This window comes from Coffea arabica, chromosome 4e, assembly GCF_036785885.1.
Source record: "Coffea arabica cultivar ET-39 chromosome 4e, Coffea Arabica ET-39 HiFi, whole genome shotgun sequence".
Taxonomy (NCBI): domain Eukaryota; kingdom Viridiplantae; phylum Streptophyta; class Magnoliopsida; order Gentianales; family Rubiaceae; genus Coffea; species Coffea arabica.
In genome coordinates, this window is record NC_092317.1 from 2608974 (window position 1) to 2629884 (window position 20911).

Below are 20911 nucleotides of genomic sequence, written 5' to 3' on the forward strand. Positions count from 1 at the left end.
GCGTACTTTTTCCCTCTTCAAATTTCCTCGCGGCTTTTCGATTGTATGTTCCTTATAATTCAACTATTTTGGCCGGCAATTAGTGACGCAGACCTCTGATCGTAACATGGGCGGGTTGGAAGAGGTGAAAAGAAGTCTCAATTTGCCTTGTAGTACAATTTCTCGGTGGCGTTCGTTAAGCTTCAGAATGTAGTAGCATTAGAAGGTGGAGAGAAATTACATGGCACTGTTAATTGTACCTTGTACAATGGATCATCTTGAATCAACAGGACGGGTGGGTGGGTGGGTAGCCCGTTGGATGACAGACAGACAGGAAAAGTTAAGTACTATAACTGTTCTGGGGTCCCAGCCGACCAACCCACTGATACTCTGTACGATGGTGCCTGCACCTAAACGAACCCGGGTGGCGCGTTGGTGAACACAAACACTGTTTCACCGCACCTGCATCAGCAACCTCTCCGCCTCTATCAGCGCCAACTGTTGCGTGCTGGTGCAGCTGCTGATGCGGCCTCATCTCCGCAGCTGCCGTTCCCACAGGAGAAACCACGTGCCTGCGGAGGCTTCCTCGACGGTGGAAAGGATCAATGAATTGCAAGCCTGGGGTAGCACATGTTTTCTTCTTTCTTTCCCAGGAACAAATGATTAGGGAGCAGCGTCGGTTACAACTACAAGAGGGGCTAAGGAGGAGAATAATTAAAGGGAGGACGCGAAGAAAAGGTTGGAATAAGTAGCAGAAGGAGCAGCAGTAGTATTAGTTAGTATATGACGACATTTTCGGAAAGGGATTGCTTTTTCTATTCCCGTAGGCCTTAGCCTTTTTGCTTTGGATGATTGCAACGGCAGCAGTGGCAGTGGGGCGCACGCTCTATAATTTTGGTAGAATCTTGTGGGAGTTGTCTTCATGAAATGAACTCGTAAAAAAGTAGTAGTAACACTTGGCCTGGAATCGGAAGATGTGGCGACGCGCCAACAGAAGGTTCTAACCACAAACAATACAATGGATTCAACAATCAGAAGGGTTTCTCGATGGAAGGAAGAATCAGTAGTGAATGAGTCTGATTTATCCGAAGAAAAAATAGAAAAAGTTATGAACATCTATCTCTTAACTATATATTCATTACTTTGCCAGCCCAATCTCCCAATTAAAAGTTGAATTAGTTTCTTAATCTTATTCATAAATTTTAGTCATAAAATAGACGCCAATGCGGTTCTCGGTTACAATAGAGAGTACCGATATACAGTTATGTCATCAACTCTCAAAATCACTCTAAATTTACAGTGATGCTATTATTTACAGTGTCCTCCCGATCAACAAGATAGAATATATATATAGAAACACCATTTTTATATTATCTCCTCCTGCGATCAACTTTTCATTCGTTTCGGTACAGGAGCACTCGGAATGTGGGCAATATCAGGGTCTCTAAGCAAATATTTGAGATTCGTTGACAATAAAAATAAACTATGAAAGTGGAATTCAAGAGAGAAAAAAAAGAGGAAGTAGGAGAACAAAAGAAGGCCATCACTTTCTTTTTATCTTATCTATTTACCTTGTGGTTGTCCATCTGTTAATATTCATGTATGGTAATAAATCTTTTCTTTTAAAATGTGGGTGGAAGGCTTCGAATTCAGAACATTTCATTTATACTCTCTCCCCTCTTCCTCCTCCGTAACACTCAACTCATCCCTTCCCCCATAAATCCTATGGTTGAAGATAGACAGAGCATTAACAATCACTTTTATTTTAGATTTTAGATAATCAAGTGATCCAATCCAATCCCATAAAGCCTCTTCAATACAATAGCCAGTCCTCTTTAGCTACTAGAATTAAAACATCCGTACATCGTTATTTTTTCAGTTTAATTGCATGATAAATGGAGATCCATGAACTTTGATGACGCCTGACCGATGTATAAGGTAAACATCTTAAATGTGTCCACCAAATCCTAGAAAGTTTACTCTGATTATCTCACATGCCCCATTTCTCACTTCCTTGTTGGACCATGTTACTACATTACGCAATGACACATAGACCACCCCAAGTAATATAATATTCATCCACACTAGAGCTAAAATATTGATGCACCATTTGGTCAATTATATATAGTCCCCTTCCTTGCATTTACGCTCCGTGCCTAGGCAAACCAACCATAAATCCCTGAGGTCCAGAGAGGAGACCATTCACAGTGGTCATGGACATGGGAGCACGGTGCAGCTCGGGCAATGGTGAAGTGTGCTGCTGCTGTTGGAGCCGAAGTTTTTCCAGCAGAAATTATGATCGATTTGTGTCCCATATAATAAGACCAAGCAGCGGATCAAAAGCACCAATTTGGAGACAGTTGTGGACGAAGATGAAGAAGGAGAAGAAAAGAACGTTCTACCGTTCGACTTCAACGAGGTTTGCTTATGATCCATACACTTATTCTCAAAACTTCGATCAGGGGTTGACTTGGGCTGATCCTGATGACATCTCCAGATCATTTTCTGCTCGGTTTGCCGTTCCTTCAAGGATCTTTGATGACAAAGATGTATTAGATGTTTGAAAATTTGAAGGGAGTGAAGGAGTCCTTGATGATGTTCTATCACTGGACTCCATGTTTAGTTGTAATGATGTTCATTTGAGGTTGACAATCTTGAATCAAGGCATTCTTTCTTCCTACAGTTCTTTGAATATCTTCTTCTTCTACCCACTCCTGTTCCCATGCCGCTCTCTAACATGATGGGATTATGGAATAATAATGATGCAGAGGATCTATGGCTAGAAAGTGACTTGTGCAACTAATTGATGGATTAAGCTTTTAAGCACTGAAATTTCTTTTATATATATGTTCGTTACAGATTCATCATGTTATTGCAAATATATTCACTAATACATGCTTGAATTATAGAATTTTCTCCATTCACAAGTGCGTGTAAAATTAATATGCATTGAAATCAAGTCTTAATAACTTCAATGTAATGTCAAAGGGCAAAAAATATGAATGGGTATTAGTCATCAATATGCAAGTGAATGAAAGCGTGAACGAAGTGCAAGGTCAATCCTTGCTTGCTGCATAAATTAGCATTTCTACTTGATGTGCAAGCCCCACTCATCACGAGGAGAGACTAGCATTTGATGCTATCGCGTCTTTTATGGTTTCCTGTATTCTTTCTTGATTGGTGTGATGAAGATGCCTTCCATGTTTCAAGTCCACAGTCCACCCTCGTTGTGTTGACTTTTGGAGATTGAAGTTCGAGCCGCCCGTCAATGGCAGCAAAAGGAAGCTGCATGATCTAGTAGTTTCTTTTTATTTTCTTCTTGATACAAAGTGCGTAGCTAATTCGTTGAATATTGAGGATTAGTCAGTAAATCACACCAAGCACAGTAGTTAGTTTTCACGATATTCCCATAAATATTTGTTTAATATCATACATAATTGTTAGGTAATTCAAACAGAAACTTTTGCCCATGTTTCTGTGCTCATAGTAGTAGTATTGAACTTTTGAGAGAAGCAATTATAAGGTAGCTCGGACGGTTCGTTCCCCCTCTTTAGGGTATGGCAACCTACCTTGCTTCGATCAGGGTTCGAGTCCCGTTGTTGACTTGTTCGGTGTGGAGTGGGGCCTTCTCTCCCGGACCGCAGTAAAATTTAGTCGAAGTCCCGTAAGGATTGATCCGGATACCTCATGTGTTGTTGACCAAAAAAAAAAAATTAATAGTATTATTACTTCTTGTAGTAGCGTTTGTTTATGGGGTAGGTCGCATTATAAATAAAGGAGGTAGGGAGCAAAGACAAGATGGAATGAATGAATTCCGGCGATGCTTTTGACTATGAACAACGCACAATATTTTTTTATTTAACATCTTGGTCAGAAATTTAACAACAATTGGTCCAAATAATCAGCATCTACTTGATTGCTCACCATTTGCAGGAAGTTGGGGAGTCAGGCCTGAAATTGTTTTTCTACCTTTCTAATCGATCGATGCTACAATTATTTTTCCCTGTTTGTCAACCATCATTAATCTTTAAAGCTTCATACATACACACAGCCAATCCAGAGAAAAGGGTTGAATTTCGAAGCACTTTATCTCAAAGCTTCATCCTAGCCACTCCTACGCAAGATGAACACAGAATAAAGTAACTCGTTAAATCAATGTGAAGTCAAAGACACCGGCAACAAGGGATCGAGAAAATTCAGCTGATCCTGTTTTCTAAAGTGTCAAACTAGTGTCCCCTATGGGCTTGGCACTATCTGTCCTGTACACAGGGTAGGGGAGTGATTTTCCTCCTAATAATAATGGTTCTTGGACGGAGGCAGGCCGAACTTTTTTTAAAAAAAAATAATAATAATAATTTGGGGCATGTTTTCTATATCTGATTCGCGTAATCTTGAAATTTCTTTATTTGGGGGTAAAAAAACAAAAAACTATAATTGCATCTGTAATAGCTAAGCACTACTATGGACCATGTTCTTGGTAATCAGGATCCAGATATGATAGATAAACAAATAGCTACTTGTTACTACTTAATCAGGGCAGTCAAGCTTCAAGAGTTGATTAATTCCCTGAGTTGGTTTCAAGCGTTGTCGGCTTTTGGAGTTCAATCTGGGATTAGGTTTAATTAATCAACAAAAGTCTATTACTGGAATTGAAAAAATTAGGGCAGTCAAGCATTACTACTCATCTAATTAACTTTCTTATCGTATTTCATATTAGAAGCCACACATAGCCACATTTTCACAAAACTGTAGAAAATCATAATATCACCCTTTGAAGAGATTTTAGATTATAACTTGACATACAAATGATGATTTAACAGTTGCCTTTCTTTCTTGCTTTCTTATTTTTTTTTTGGAAAAAAAAAATTCTTTGGTTTGTAAACCAAGAAGAAGAGGAAAAATGTAGCAATCGAGCGTGACCACCAATATTACAAAATGAAATTGATGGGGCACACCCTTTGTTTTCAGAGAGGGAAGCCTTTCTGCCTATTCTTCCAAGTTGGTCCCAGAATACATTCAATAGAAAACGAGTACTCAACAACTATACTGAACGCCCTTTTCCAATTTAAGAGCTGCAGCTTATCAAGGCAGGCAAGCAGGCAAACTCACGGCCATGAATCTGATTTCTAAACCATGATTTAGAAAGAAAAGAAAAAAAAAATAAAAGACTTCGTACCTACCACAATTATGGCATTCAGTGAAGGATCTTGCATCTTGACTCCCCTCTCTCGAACGTTAGATGCACAAATAATGCATGCATTTTGATCTAAAAGACCGTACGTTGGACATCAGAGGTGCAAGAAATCTCTCCCCTACTGAACCTATTCCAGAATCCACTTAGTGGCTGGCTGGCTCACCTGAATGAGGGGCAACTGTAGGCTCTGCAGGAGATGCACAAAAAGTTACCCTGAAAATAAGGTAGACTAACTGCTTCATACAGACACTGATGATGAGATTCAACTGAAGCAGATTCACAAATTCTGTTTAACTTTCGGGATATGAGAAAATTGATAATAGAGCTAAGCACAGCGGCCATCATATATAATTGCTTCGAGCTAGCTACATGAAAGAAAAGCCACAGATGACAATGACTATGTAGAAACTGCAGTCTATGAAAATTGCACGGACAGTTTGATACAGCACCAGACCCCATTCCAGGACCTTAATGGCTTCATCCCAGTGGATATTATGTCTATCACTTTCCAAAATTTTTGCTGCTTTCTTTTGCACGTCCATTTCTCCAGAGCCTCTCTGCTTTGCGGAGGATATTCGTAGAATCACTATCATCACATCAGTTAACAGAAGCACGTAAAGAGGTCTTGAGGCGATCAGGCTCTTTGATTTTACAATGTGGTGAGGAAGATTAGCATAAGCGATGACTACAAGCAGAGCTATCATGATGGAACAGAATACTCGCGTATCCTCTGAAGATATGATGCTGGAATTTATTTCTTTGGGAGTGAAAAAATTAAGAAGAGTTCCACCCCTTGACTCTCTCATGAACATCTTTGCGTGATCATCTGATGCTTTAGTCACTCTTGTATTAACAGCTGAGAGTTCTGCTTCATTTCTAAATGTGGCTTCTGAGTCTTGCATTTCTTCTGTATTTGCGTGATCATTCTGATGGTTGAATGCTTTCGTTCTGTTCTGAAGTCCATCATCTTTACTAACTCCATAACTCAGGTTGTGTTTCAATGGTAAACCAAGTGAATCAGCTTCACCTAAAAAACAAATTAACTTTTAGAAGATGACTGCTAAGCAGCCGCGCGTGGATGAGTTGAATGTTTGCCTTTCAGACGATATAACTAGTCTTTGTGAACAAAATACAGCTAATTTTTTGCAAGGTAAATAATTTGAAAGACGATATCAATTCTATCAAGTAGTTGTGGGATTAGAAGTTTATAATTAAGGCTGACATTCCATATAACTAATGTGTGAACTGCAAATACAGCGACAGTCATTGCAGTATTGGCCATTCGATTCAGAGGCAATACAAACAAGAATATACCTGATCAATGATTCAAAGCTGATGCTTATGGCTAACTAGGATGGGCATTCATGAGATGAGAAGGGTTTTTGAATGACAGCACATTATAGAATTTCGCTTCTTAATGTTGCAACCAATTCTTTCAGCACCCATATTACACGTTCATTCGTGCCACAAATAACAAATTAAGCCGTCAGGCAAAAAACACAACAATTAAAAGGAAGGTTTCAAGTAAAAATGTCTCATTACCATCTTCAATTCTGTATCACAATATTATTTGCTTCAAAACTGTTTTTAAGTATGTAGTTCTAATATCCCAAGAGGAAAGGGAATGGGATGCGGCAAAGCCAGGAACCTTAATATTTTGCCACTCGAGCCAGCATTTACTCTCGATATCACATTACTAAGTAATTGGTGATAGGATGTCTAATGGTCTGTGTGGATGAATATGATTCGAGGAAGGACAAGAAGATTTTCTAATTTTACAGGCACAGATACAGCACTAACTAAGGATGTTTATGTCTCTTTTGCGACAAGATAATATGGCTGAAAATTTTCTAAGGGAAACTATATGACAAGAAAATGAGAATGAGAATGTACCACTCAAATGGGATTGCTTTGGAGATGGATAATGTCCTTGATCCTGAGAAAGGGAGAGGCCATTACTGGCATGGACAGCAACTGCTGGGGCTGAATGAATTCTTCTATGCGAAATGTCATGATGGGTCTTGGGAGATGGAGATAAGGGCAGTGATTCCAGGTTTTGAATGCTACCAGTGATAAGTGCGAGTCTCTGAGACCCCCTCTCCACTATCCTCCTCCTCCTTTCTTCCTTCTCCATCTCTGTTTTTGTGGATCACTGCACCGGCTCTATTCTATGGCCCTTCCAGCCTTCAGGTTCACGGAACAAAAGCGGAGGAAGTTGTAATTGTCAACGGTCAACATTTCTTTGACACCATGCATTTCTCGTCATTCTTGCACCACGACACCGTTTCTACCGTGGTGCACTTTGCACTCTTTTTCACATGATTTTTTTTTTTTTTATAGAGTTATTAGTCAAATAATGGCCAAGCTTTTGAAACATAAGCTCCTTTTTTTTTTTTTTTTTTTTTTTTTTTTTTGGGCAGTGGCAAGAGCCTACTCAACTTATTAAAAAAAAAGAAAAGAAAATGGTGAAGTAGACCAATATATGCACGCACGCATCTTCCACAAACAAAGAAATTGGTGGAGTAGAACAGTATAATATATGCACGCACGCATCTTTCACAAACGCAGCAATACAATTCTTTTCATGGTCTTGGTTGGCAGACTTTCATTTTCGTTTATTTAGTGTAAGTGGTAGATTTTAAACTCGAAAAGTGTCATTTATACTGAGAGATATCATCCAATTCATCCATTCCTTTAATTAATAGATTTTTTTTGAATTGACGTGTAACTGTAATAGAATACGTATTCACTTATTTCGTGACGAATAAACAAATAAAGTAAAAATAAATGTTTACGAACAGAGATTCAATACTTTACAGATTAATTTTTTTGCAATTGACAGTTTAGATGCTAACACTAATGAATTTGAATGAGTGTGTATGTGTAAAATTTGAAATTTAAATTCAAATTAAAAATTACTTAATTCCCCATACAAATACCGAGTTGCAGTAAATTCCCTTATTCAATTGAAGTGTCCGTATTAATGCTGTAGTTACGTAGCAAAACAAATCCTTTAAACCTCAATCTTTTAAGCCGTGCGTTACATCCCGAGTTTGGTTTGCCTCGTCCAAGTATAAAGCCACATCCTCTTCCGTATGTTCATTTTACCGAATAGCCTGGCAGGTTACAAGAACTGGACGCAAAGGATACAGGTAGAGAATGCCGAACCAACTTCAAAAATCTCTCCAGGAATACCTCTCAAAGAAGAAGAAACCCGCCCCCCAAGTTCAGTCTCCATCCACATCAAGAGCTCTTTCTTCCTCTACTACTAGTTGGATTTTGCGTGGTTGCAAACACCCCAAGACACCGTCTTTTGCCTTTGATGACAACAAAGAAAAAGAAGACGCTTCTGACGGTGCAGCAACGCTATCTGACATAGATCGTTTCCTCCTGGAGAATTTCAAGTCCTTGTACAAGAAGGAAGAAGGTGAAGAGGACAGCATAGGGATCGAGAGAAGCCATGAAGGCGAAAATGAAGAAAAACCCAGCGGAGCACTGTTAGATTCGCCAAAGTTCGAGGATCCACCAGAGATTAATCTTTGTGGTTCTCATAGGTTTTTCGTCGCCCGGGCTAGCTCATCGGGTTCACTGATAGAGGAGGCTAGGACGAGCTCGACAAGAAGCACCACGCTCCAGGTTATAGGCACCAGCTCTACCTCCACCTCCACCACCAGCACCACCAACTCAGTCAACAAAGGCGGAATCAATGATTCAACAACAACGGCGAGTGACGATGATGACGGTGGAGAGGGAGACGTGAACAAAGTGCTAAACCCTGAAGATTTTATTACGGTTTTGAAATATTCCGTCAGCCCTCATGATGATTTCAAGAAGTCCATGCATGAAATGATTGACGCAAGATTGCATCACAACGGGAAAATTGATTGGGAATTCATGGAAGAGCTCTTGTTTTGCTACTTGAACTTAAATGATAAGAAATCATACAGGTTCATCCTCAGAGCATTTGTGGACCTGATCGTAGTTTTACGTGAAAATTCGGGCGGAGCCCCTGCAAAGCCGAGGAGTGCTTGATCCGATAGCGGTAGGAGGAGGAAGAATAATGAACCCAATTAAACAAGAGACGTAACGTCAGGAAAAAAAAAAAAAAAAAAAAGTTAGTCACAGATTTCAGTAAAGAAAAAAACGTTGTCATCGTCAGTTGTGTAAAATGTGTTTTGTTAATTAGTAGTATGTTTGTGTTGGTTTGTTAGATACTTTGAGCAAATTCTACACCAGAGTCCTACTCTCTCACGATCTCATCAGTCGTCATCTATTTCGTTTTTTGCATTCACTAGTGATCCTTCTTTCTTAGACAGGTAGAGTGGAAGGAAAACAATTAAACTAAAGCGAACAGTTAAATTGTAACTGGTAAACTAACAAATTGAAATTTTACTCGAGAAATTCCAGTTACAGCAAGTTCCATGGCAAAAACGTAGACCTTTACCCTTTCTGTGGTTCCTCTTTGTCTGACTAGAAGTAATGGTAGAAACTTCCGCAGGCTACAGGGACAAGCAAAGTTTTTGATGATGGGGCAAAATTTTCTACATTGCTTTAGTAAAACGTTACAGGACAGTATGTACTACATGGCAAAGAGAGTTATCTACTTCCCAAGGCATGCAAGCAAAGTGTCCCTCGCCTCAAAGACCAGCAACATTCTGATTAGCCTGCACATGGTGATCATACATGGAATGGTACTTTGCGGGAATGTAATCTTTGAATCTGTAAACAATTAGAGCAAAAGCCGTATGAGACATGTGATACTCCATTGGGTAGTATGCAAAATACCTAAACACAGAAATGTTAAATGAAAAGCAAAAGCTCGTCTATTAACTGATCCTGCTCATTTGTTCTCGTTTATGAACTAATCGAATTACAAGTTCTTCAACCAACTTTACTCTGCACGGTACGGTTGACCGGAAAAACACATGGATAAGCAAGTTCTCATTGCCATCATCATTAATTCCAAAGAAAGAAAAAGGTCAAAATTATTGGAAGCATCCAAAACAAGAAGCAAGAAACTCCCTATTGTGATGTCATTATCTGAATAAAATAAGTACAGAAAACAATTCCCACAAATGAAGCTGTTGTAATGTAAATAACCAGAATATGCAGAACTGCAGAGAAATTCAAGACAGATGGAAGTTAATATGTAGTTGCCCTCAGACTGTTAAGAGAAAAAAAATCTTAGTGTTGAGTTTGGTTTATAATCCCACACAGATTCCACAAATAGCAAGGTATTTTGTTACGTTACAAGATTGCTGTAGGTGAAGCATTTCATTTACGCAGACTTCTGATGTCCCAACTTATAAAAAGCCAAACTAAAGAACAAGGATAAGGGCTTAAAAAAAAGGAAAAGAAAAAAAGACAACTACAACTGCTAGTCATTGTTCTTTAAAAGTTGCTGAAAACCATACCCGTGTAAAAGAGGAAGCCTATCTGGAAGAGAAAATAACCTCGCAATGGATTCCAAAACATGCCCAATTTTCATTGCTTTAGACTTCAGTGCCTTCATAAAGCTGACAAATTCCTTGTATTCTGCGTCTGTAAGCTTTTCTTGGACCTGTAAGGTACAGTGTTCCAGGTAGATAAATAAATGGCCAAGAAAACAAATAACAGCTAGAATGATGATGATGATGGTCCTTCATCTAGAACTCCACTTGGGTGTTACTGCTGTGGGAAGAACGGGAAGAAAGTGAAAAAAAGGATTCAAGTACGTTACCTGGATCAGAAAAGCTGATCCTTTTCTCTCTCCATCATTAGACGCTGTAGAGGCAGAGTTCTTTTCCTTATCTTTTGGATCAATAGACGTGCTAGTCATGATTTTCACTTTCACCTCACTTTCAAGCAGCCTTCTGCTATCTTGCGCATTTTGCTTGCTTCTATCATTAAACCACTGTAATTTCTCATTTTTCAAAAAACCAGTCGAATAACTTGTCGCATGACTGTTTTCTCTGGAGCAGGAAGGCTCATCAGACTTCTCAAAACTTTCAGTCTGTTCATGTCCTGTGATTACTAATCTAGGTTTCTTCAGAGAACAAGGTGCAATGCATTGACCACTTTTTGTGCCTGACAAATCGTAATTGGTAGAACCAACGGCGTCTTTAAAGCTACATTGCATGTTTGTGCTCAAATGGCTTAACAGATTTGCATTACTGGAAAGTTTTAAGCCAATATTTAGCTTGTGTGACGTCAAAGATGAACGATTAGCAGGAACTACTTCTGTCAGATGGCTAAGACTTGTGCCTCGTTTCTTTGGAGATGATACTGAAACCACAGTGCAACTTGTATCTGTGGTCTAGTGAACAAGGGAGAAAAGAAGAAAAACAGAAAATCATTGTTGAAGTCCTACGTGGACATGAACCCAAAACAAGTATGAATTATTGTAATATACCAGAAGCTTGTCAGAATGAAGTTTGTCCAAAGGCTGAGAGCTTTCCACATTTCCTGCGAAAGAAAAATCCACCTATCAAAAGTTTCTTCTAAACAAAACAGTGAAAACCAGCTGAACATAAAGGGAAGGGGAAGGGGGGATAATGCTACCCTTTAACAGCTTGTGCTTTTATACGAAAACATAATCCAATATACAACACAAAGAACCTCTACCTTGACAGCTGTTTCGGGTCAATTCTAGCTTTGTAGGACCACAAATTCCTCCATCGCGGAAAAAACGAGTCAATGTAAAGACTACATCCCCGAATTTAGAGTAACACTGCAAGGAGGGCATCCGCAAGCATGTTATCATTTGAAAATAAGAAGCTGGAAAATTAAGAAAACCTGAAAAGAACAACAGGAAAGATTGCAAAGAAAGCAAATCGCACTTTGACATGAGGCTGCATCCAAAGTGACATTTGGGATTGACGATTTGAATTTGAGAACCTGTATATTGAGTCGTGGATTAAATTCAAAAGCATAAGATGTTTTAAAACATTACCAATTGTACAAGTGCATAGGGGTGAAAAACAGAAACTGTCAAGTTTCTCAACAGCCAGTAACATGATAGACATCAATCTCAACAATGTTACTCGGATTATTCCTTTTGCCCTGCCATATTTGAGCCAGACTCTCCATTTTGCCTTAGATTTCTACACGCATAAAGCATACAGGGTCTTAATTAACATTTTTTTTAATGTCTGGGTCTCGATATAGGTATTTGCACTGAAAAATGTACAAAATTTCATACCAGAACCTATTCAAATTACACAAGTAACACTTTCCACAAGCTTCAACAGATCCAGTGATGTAATTTTCAGCTGACAGACTATCATCTCCAAGGTGATATTTATAATTCTACTTATAGTGCAGAAAAGAAGTACTGGAATAAAACATCAAACATGACCAATAAAATAATCAAATTAAATACTCCACATATTATACACTCTAATAGGCAAATGAATGGCTTGGCTTCTCTATACTAATCATGCTACAACAGATTTCATATCAACTCCAAGTTATGATAATAATCTTGTGTAAGTTAAGCAACAGGTCTGTGGTATACAAACCTTTCATCGCAAAATATAATTGCTCCATAATCATGCCGATGACGTATGACACGACCAACTGCCTGATTTACAGCCCGAGATGCTTGTTGGCTGTACCATTCTTCTCCAGTCAGAGCCTGTGAATTCTAAGTTTAGCATTATATTACATTATAAGATCTAAAGCAACAAAAGGTAATGTAATTGCATTATGAAAAATTTATAACTTCTCCTGAATTATCAAACTACCTTTTGTCCTAATTGTTGCAACTGGGCATGCTCATCCAAATACTCGCGTTTTAGACGAACCTGTGCCATATCATCCAACATAACTATGTTCAACATATAGCAGGAAAATTTGCTAATCCAACAAATATGTAGATAACCAATTGAATGGGAGATGGAAAGAGAGCATGCAAAACATGAAACAATACTAACTAGGCTACAAATTACTCCGTATATCTGCAGAAGAATGTTTGACCAATCAAAATTTCAAAGGTAAGATCTGATAAGAGAATTTAACAGGCAAGCCACGTCTCTGTTTTATACAGGATGTGCACCTTTTGCCAACAAGCATAGAACAAAATTTGAGGTTCATAGATTGTAATTATTCCTCAACATATATTGACAAATTGAGAATCAACTGAATACTTATCTCTTCTATTTCCATTAGTTTCTATCTCTTCTTTCCTTTATTTTGTTTCCTGGGCCATTAATCCAATACATTTGAGGTTTAATCAATCCACCCATTGAGATTTCCTCAAATGTGGTGAATTTCACTTCTATTGTGACATATGGTCCTAAAGCTTTTCCGTGGAACAATAAGAAGATGAAGAAAAAGCAAACAGTTGAAATCAGCTCAGTATCAAAACACATGGACACAGGTCGAATAACATTGGCAACTACAAGATTCAACAGTAGAAATTCAGAAAGTTAAACAGAAGATTGCCAGCTAAAGTACAATACTCCAGCAATAGAGTACTTGCACTGAGTTAAACAAGGATAGAATAGCAAACAAGATCTTAGAATGAAAGTTCTTTTGGCCATCTACAGTTGGCCCAGAGAAATGAATTTCAAGGAGAAGAGAAGCCATAGACAAACCTTAGGATCAGTCCTTGTTGCAAATGGTATGCCGGTGATGACCACAGCTCTTCCAGCATGGTCAGCAAAATCCAGCCCTTCACTGACCTAAGACATAAAAAACATAAAGTGGTCGAGCAAGAACCATAATATGGAAGGTCTACAATATAGCCACATAGATGTATAATAAATATTAAACAACCATGCATCTTCAGTACTGAGATATGGAATCAAATAACTTCAGGAAAGATGTGCAGTGGGTGATAATGAAAACGCAGAACCAAGATAGTGTATCTAATAGATCCAAAACCCAACAACAAGGGAAGCATCATGCAACAGTCTTCCCCTGTGTGAATAAAAATGCAGCAAGGGACCTATAAATTTGCAGCATATAATGCTGTGAGTTTTGTTGCAGAGGAACAGACTTCTTTCAGAATTCAGCTGGACCTAACACATAAACTTGCCGGCATATTGGCCACGCCATAGAAGATAAAAAGAATTCATAATTTCCTCAACTTGCAGATTAATCATGACTAAACTTTTACCTAGGTTATATCAGTTAACGAAATTCTGATCATCAAGAAAGTTGCTTCCAATGATATTTTTTATTGATTCAATTTTCCAAGGTACAAAATTCATTTCAATTCCCTTGCTACAGATAAAATTAATCAAACTAAAATTCCATGTAGATGGCATAAAATCTGCATTGTATCTGAAGAAGCTTTTTTTTAGTGGAGGAGAAACGATACCTTTCCACGACAAACTGCAAAAAATACAGCCCCAGAAGCTGATTTATCTTTCAGCTTGGTCATATAGTCCTGTCCAAAAGACAATGCAGCTGAAAGATCTAACATAAGGCTTAAATATAGAAGAGTAAAGGTAGACTCATATCAACTTGATGTATTTACTTCTATCGACATTGGAAAAAGAGATGATTGTCTAGGTTCAACAACGGGAAGCTTATGTTTGCAGATTCTCTCCCATATTGTACTAGAATTTGATAAATTTGTATGACCCTGCAGAAATGATAAACATAGTATGTCAAAAAAAAAAGATAAAAGCAAAATAAAAGTATTTTCATCCCACAAGCTAGACTACGTACCATTGTCTTCCAGCACCCAATGCATTGGTCCAAAAGGTAGTAAGATGGGAAAAACACGAGAAGTCCATTGGGCACAATTCGAGCAAAATTGACTATAAGGTAAGTTTCAGAAAATAAGAACTTTGTTAAATGACCATGTTTAATAACATTTAGTTGCTATAAAAAATCTAATTATGATAGAGGAAATTGACTTCGAGTTGTCTTTACAAGTATTTTTGAACTTGATGCTCTCCAGAAGCATTACAAAGTTATGTTTTTAGAAGTCTGAGTTTTTCAATAGTTTTACATGATGCCTTATTCAAATATATACATACCAATGGCATTGCCAAGCTCTTGTTTGTATTCTAACGAATCACGACTCCTATAAGAAGAGTTAAAAGCATAACCAGATGGACCGGCTGGCACAACTCCTGCCCATATCTGATTTTCTGTTATAACATGAGGATTCTCCAAACGAATGGGAAATTCCCTACATTATTAACAGTGGTGTTTTTTCAGAAATAATTCAAGAATCAAGATTATATGAAAACAATTTGCTTACAGTTTCAATTCTTCAGCAAATGAATCCATGGGCGATAATGTGCCAGATGTCAAAACTATAGATCTAACACCAAATCTGGAGAATTCTTCCATTGCAATTCCCGGATTGAAACACCACCAACTAAGAATTCTTGAGGTCTTGCCTGTGGCATCAAATCCATAGCAAAACACAGAAACACTGATTGGCAAGAGTGAATATTTGGAATTCTCAAGGGTGTATAAATATATTGCCAGCTTATCCTGAAACTGATTGCTCTTCAGCCTATAAATTTCTGACATACATATGCATCTGCAGACTTAAATTGCTTGTGTAGATAAAGTAAACAAAATAGAATAAGAGCAGATATTATTTTCTGAAAGGCATTCCTTGGTTTGGGAGATGAATGGTTGTATACTACAAATGGTATACCAGCCAAATATTCTTGGCATAAATGTGTACATAAGTGCTTATGTATGCACTTTTGTGCATCTGTGAGACTGTACTATGTTTATGCACAAAGAATATTTCAAAATCTTTAATCAATACATAACTCAATATTTCAAAAATTTTAATCAATAAATATCTCAAGTACGAAATGCACCATCATATATCTGTAACAAAGGCATAGACCTTCCCACCAATAGCTTAGCACCACAGAGGTGAGTATGGATTCAGGAATAAACTTCTGCTTTCTAAGAAGTTTGTTCCTTAATGTACCCCTAATAACAGTTGCACTCAAGATTTTGGTTATGGCTGGGATAATGGAACAACAGCCAAGTTCAACTAAGCACCTACAAATGATCAGCAATTCAAAAGATGAGATGTGCACCCTCATCCTTGTCAATTAGATAATATAATACATAAAAGTAAAAGGTGTCATCTGCAAAATGCAAATTTTAGCACGAGTAAAATCTTTCACTATAATTAGAACATAAAAAACCTTAGCAGCAACTGTTGAGCTTTACAAGAATGCACACTTAACCAGAAACCTTATATTCAGCAAAAGACGAGAGGAAAGGTCCTGAATATTATTCAAAAGTGGTACACTATTGTGTTTTTTTATCATCCTACCTGCATTAGCGTTTCAAACAGATACTACTTGCCATTACTTTTTTAGCAATTTAACGGAAAGCTATTAGTGATTTGCTAAACCAAGATTCATCTAAGAAAGTTACTACTGGAAAAAGAACATGGTATCTATAGTTTGTACAAATCTCACAAGTTTCTCTCCCGTACAAAGACCTGCTAGAGCCAGAACTTCAAATTCTAAATTGGTGGGTCTCTGAAGCTATTAAAATTGAATAAGCTGCTTTATGATTGAATAGTGGAATCTGATCATTAAATAATTGATTGAGCAAAATTCTTCAAAATTTTAAAACATCTTGGAGTGAAGTGTTTGATCATTACCAACAAAAAGCCAATACCAGGGAACATAATAAGAGCAAAATTGAAGTAATCCTCCAAATATAAAACGAGATTCAAATGTTTACCTTTAAAGGCATCTAATGTACTTCCTTCGACTTCCTGAACATGAACCTGGACGAGAATGAAAGAGTTCTTGTCAAACAACTAGCAATATATCCAAGCAGCCAGTAAACAACGCAGTTGAAGCAATAGTGTAGAAGAAAGAAAAAACTTAACCTAAATATGCTGCAATTGAAGAGGAATTGATCTGGACTTACACGATAGTTGTTAGCATGACTATAATTGTCTCTCAATATTAATTTAAATATATCCCCCATGCTTTCTAATCTGCAGACAGTCCCTTTTGTCTTCTGGCCTCCATCGTCAGAGATATTTGCATCTAACCAAAGAAAAGACATTTCTTACTAAAAAGAAAATAAGAACATAATGCCAGGAGATGAACCAAAACGCCATCAGTGCTCCAAGTACTGTAATGTTTTATCTCTATTATCAGATAACAGAACACAATAGAAGGATAATAATTAAGATATCATGCACCAGGTACCATTGCCATGTAGCATTAGTTCTTTAAGCACGAACAAAGTCAATGGCTGGGGTACCTTCCTCAAGAAGTAGTACTGCTTCATCGATTATATCAATCAACATGGTGGCAGTTTTTGTCGTGACATTTAGATCAGCAAGCAGCTCATAGATGTAGGGCCCAGGTTTTGTGAACCCCAATTCTTTGGAATCTATAGGCACTTCAGCAATTCTCTTCTCAAGCTTCAGAAGAAGTGCTGCAGAAAATCAAAGGAAACAAGTGAAATGAACCAACAACTACTTCAGGAAAATGAACTCTAATAATAAAGGTCACCTTTGGACCAGGAATAAACACATATCAAATTAGCCAAGCCAGATAAATTTTGAATAGTAACTGACAGCCTGGCACATATGCTGGGTAAACACAATAACATTTGTCATATGCACCAATTTATTGTCTCAGGCAGTTCCAATAACTCCTTCATACCTCTTAGAATAGCAAAATTATCTGGTTTGCAAGATTTATCATTTGACTTATCCCTCCGAGAAATTGAAAGGTCCACACAACTTTTTGCCTCAGAAATGCAAGCAGACAGAAGGCTTGAGGGCAGATCAAAAGAGGCAGCATCAGCACACAATCCTTCCTACATTTCACGAGAAATGCACGATGTTTTGTGTCTAAGATTCCAGTTCATCATCAATAAAATGTGTGCTAAGGCATCTTATTTCACACTATACAAAGCTATAGTCGCTGACATCCTTTAAACTTCATAATAGATGACCAAAATGATAGAAAAAGGTGAAAAGTGATAGCGTAGAACATAAGGATGAAGGATAAAATATACCAAGTTGTGTGCTTCATCAAAGATCAATACACTATTTTGCCACTCAATGTTCAAAGTTTTTCTGTAGCCACGATCAATAAGATAGTTGTAAGGCGTAAATAAGATGTCAACAACCTTGTGAAGCTCTCTTGACAGATAATAAGGACACCTAAAAATTAAGTCAAAGAATTATTAGAAAGTTAACTGTGTTAACTTACACATTAAATGAAATATGAGCAAGGAATTTACGGTCCACAACTTCGTCCAATATTGACCAAGTCTTCTATATCAACAGGTTCGTCGCCTAGACCAGGATTACTCCTCAAGAATTCTGGAAAGAAATAACATAATAAAGTTCGATATGTTTAACAAAAAAGTAAAATCTTCATTTTCTTTTGCTTTATTTCATTTTTACCATTTTCTACAAGGTAAAGAGTGCAGAGAAAAGATTACAAAAACTGAGAGCTGCATATCCTATTCTCTTCAAAGCGATGGATATATGATCAAAAGCTTTTGCTATGCCAAACTTGAAATTTAAATTATTACCTGAAACACGAGAGAAATGGGCACAATAATGCTTCTTGCGCTTTTTACATAGGGCATGGCAAGCATTTGTCTGTGCTTTACCATGAAGTGAACGAACTTTTTCGTGAATGCATAATTGCTCCCGAGATCCTAAAACTACCATTTTGGGCCTGCAGCACAATTTTAGACCACTTGATTGGATGCAGAAGTTGCAATTTTATAAGGACAACAAAGAAAGCAAGTCAGAAGAGTAGTGAAGCAATCACCTTTAACAACTCATCACTTTCATAACATCTATCTGACAACCTATTAATGTCAATCTTTTTTCCCAAACTTCCACATCTAAACTAGTTAAGTAATAGGAGTTTAGATGCATGTAGGGATAAGCCTTCTTCAACTCTACTACCATTCCGATCAAATAAGTATACATTGCCAATTAGAAAATGATAGCCTAAGTTCAAATATTTGATAAGCACAGATTCTATAGTTATAATAAAGGTATTTAATAAAGTGATCATAGCAATCTATACCTGTAATTGGTACTTTTCAACTCTTGAATTACTTGACGAAGTTGGCTATGGGTGCGTGATGTGTAAATGATAGTAGGCAACTTTGAAGATTGTGATTCCCTGGATGATTCATCTGGATCCTGACTGCTAAGTTGACTACTTCTTTCACTTCTACCTCTAGAGAAACCACCCAGGCTCTTTCTCCATGCCAATGTAGCACAGAGAAGACACAAGGTCTTCCCAGTTCCAGTTGGGCTCTCTAGCAGTGCATTAGATTTCTGCTTGTCAAAAATGGGTCGTGAACGAAATTTAATATCATTCAATGCAGGATGACTTATAAAAACATGTTAATCGTAATTTTAAGGTCCAAAATTTTTTAAAAAATAAGAGAATTGAGTTTCCCATTCTTGTAACACCACCTACAAGTTACATCTGTAAAATAAAAATGTGATATTTATTGAAAAAGTAACATTAATTGAATAAATTGGCAGAACATGGTCGTGCAAATTTTACGCAAATGACTATCTGTTTTAATTATAATAGAAGATGAACCAGCTTTAAGGATTTTCTCTCCCCCCCCTCGACTTAGAATAAGTATTCGGTTCTCACCATCACCATTCCCATATCCCTTCCCACCCCTCCCGAGCTAAAATATTAGAAAATGAAAATACAACAAAAAGAATCCAAAATTCCATAACGAAAAAGACTTTTTTTAAAAAATTTAAAAGTAAACCAGCTGTCCAGATTTTGGAAATGAAAATGAAAATTGTCAACAGCTACTACACGATGAATGCAGTTATTTAGCACAACATGTTATGAATAATTGCAAAATTTTTCATAATAAAATTCAATAAAAACATGAATAAAATCATGAAGAACGAGCGTACAGTTTGAAGAGCTTGAATGACTTTTTCCATGTAAACGAGCTGGCAATCGTATGCCTCGTATGGAAAGTCCACATTGATCCCTCTTAAGTTGTATGTTGGCATCTTCTCCTTGTATGGACTAATCTCTGATCAGAAGAATTTTTCAGAGAGGATGATAATAAACCCTAGGAAACAATTTCTACACTGAGAATTTCCCGCCATTCTTGCAGGCTGTTGTGAAGCTCTGGGTCGGGTTTCAATAAGCCCACGAAAATGTTAAGCTTTACTGTTAACAGATCAAACGCAAATTGAAAACCATCTCGTTTGGATTATAAGTGCTTTTTGGGCCTATTTTCCTATGGCCCAACTCTTTAGATATCATCAAAATTCTACGCACTGCCAATTTCACAATTTGAATTTTGAATCTAGATAATTAGAGATAGAAAAGATACAAGAAAGAGTGGAAAGCAAAGAAAAATAAAGCATTAAAAAAAGAAGAAAAAAAAGGCTAACTACTCCTATTAGATATATTCCCCAGCATCCATGCCTAGGCAAGTCAAGTTAGCCTAAGAACCCAACAAAGTGGGTGTGGAAATTATCATGATGATGTTCTTGCTCCGACTCTTGACAAATCAAAGTTTGTCTCCCATATAAGTATCTCGAAGTTTCCTTTTTTTTTTAATTCATCACAGTATTTGTCGTTTTGTTCTTTATGTATAACTTCAGAAAAGCATTAAGTTCAATTTTAAATATCCTTGAATTTTAATCGAATTAAATCATAGGGCACACTACAGTATTTCAGCATTTTCTAAACTAGTCAGCTGTTATTTTATTTCTTTAGTTGCAAATCATGTGATAGAATTATTACGCATTTAATCTATTAAAAACCTAAT

The 20911-nt window shown here is 37.3% G+C and overlaps 3 protein-coding genes across 3 annotated transcripts; 1 reads left to right on the forward strand and 2 right to left on the reverse strand.

Annotated features, from left to right (window-relative positions):
- Positions 1–4938: 4938 nt before the first annotated feature.
- On the reverse strand, positions 4939–7318 carry LOC113738459 (uncharacterized). The gene is made up of 2 exons (XM_027265663.2): positions 7067–7318; positions 4939–6200 (listed from the first exon to the last, which is right to left on the reverse strand). Exons 1-2 carry the CDS (start codon positions 7305–7307, stop codon positions 5539–5541), a joined length of 903 nt encoding a protein of 300 aa, XP_027121464.2. The 5' UTR covers positions 7308–7318; the 3' UTR covers positions 4939–5538.
- Positions 7319–8213: 895 nt separating this feature from the next.
- LOC113740244 (transcription repressor OFP14) lies at positions 8214–9383 on the forward strand. Its single transcript, XM_027267794.2, has one exon. It carries the CDS (start codon positions 8333–8335, stop codon positions 9203–9205), a length of 873 nt encoding a protein of 290 aa, XP_027123595.2. The 5' UTR covers positions 8214–8332; the 3' UTR covers positions 9206–9383.
- Positions 9384–9547: 164 nt separating this feature from the next.
- Positions 9548–20617, reverse strand: LOC113740243 (regulator of telomere elongation helicase 1 homolog). Its single transcript, XM_072047128.1, has 23 exons — positions 20040–20617; positions 19174–19430; positions 18665–18813; positions 18368–18449; positions 18140–18287; positions 17782–17938; positions 17375–17551; positions 17033–17154; positions 16841–16886; positions 15372–15513; positions 15145–15299; positions 14831–14922; positions 14637–14744; positions 14478–14546; positions 13750–13836; positions 12898–12957; positions 12673–12788; positions 11992–12049; positions 11777–11882; positions 11565–11617; positions 10893–11468; positions 10588–10733; positions 9548–9892 (listed from the first exon to the last, which is right to left on the reverse strand). The coding sequence occupies exons 1-23, from the start codon at positions 20139–20141 to the stop codon at positions 9811–9813; spliced, it is 3090 nt and encodes a 1029-aa protein (XP_071903229.1). The 5' UTR covers positions 20142–20617; the 3' UTR covers positions 9548–9810.
- Positions 20618–20911: the final 294 nt, after the last annotated feature.

Bases quoted from the DNA above. Each gene is read 5' to 3' on its own strand.
- LOC113738459 (XM_027265663.2), bottom strand. From the start codon at position 7,307: ATGGAGAAGGAAGAAAGGAGGAGGAGGATAGTGGAGAGGGGGTCTCAG. The intron at 6,201-7,066 runs GTACATTCTCAT...TTTGTTTTTTAG, and splicing joins AAAGCAATCCCATTTGAGTG to GTGAAGCTGATTCACTTGGT.
- LOC113740244 (XM_027267794.2), top strand. From the start codon at position 8,333: ATGCCGAACCAACTTCAAAAATCTCTCCAGGAATACCTCTCAAAGAAG.
- LOC113740243 (XM_072047128.1), bottom strand. From the start codon at position 20,141: ATGCCAACATACAACTTAAGAGGGATCAATGTGGACTTTCCATACGAG. The intron at 11,883-11,991 runs GTGCGATTTGCT...CCCTCCTTGCAG, and splicing joins GGATGCAGCCTCATGTCAAA to TGTTACTCTAAATTCGGGGA. The intron at 10,734-10,892 runs GTAACGTACTTG...TGTACCTTACAG, and splicing joins GATCAGCTTTTCTGATCCAG to GTCCAAGAAAAGCTTACAGA.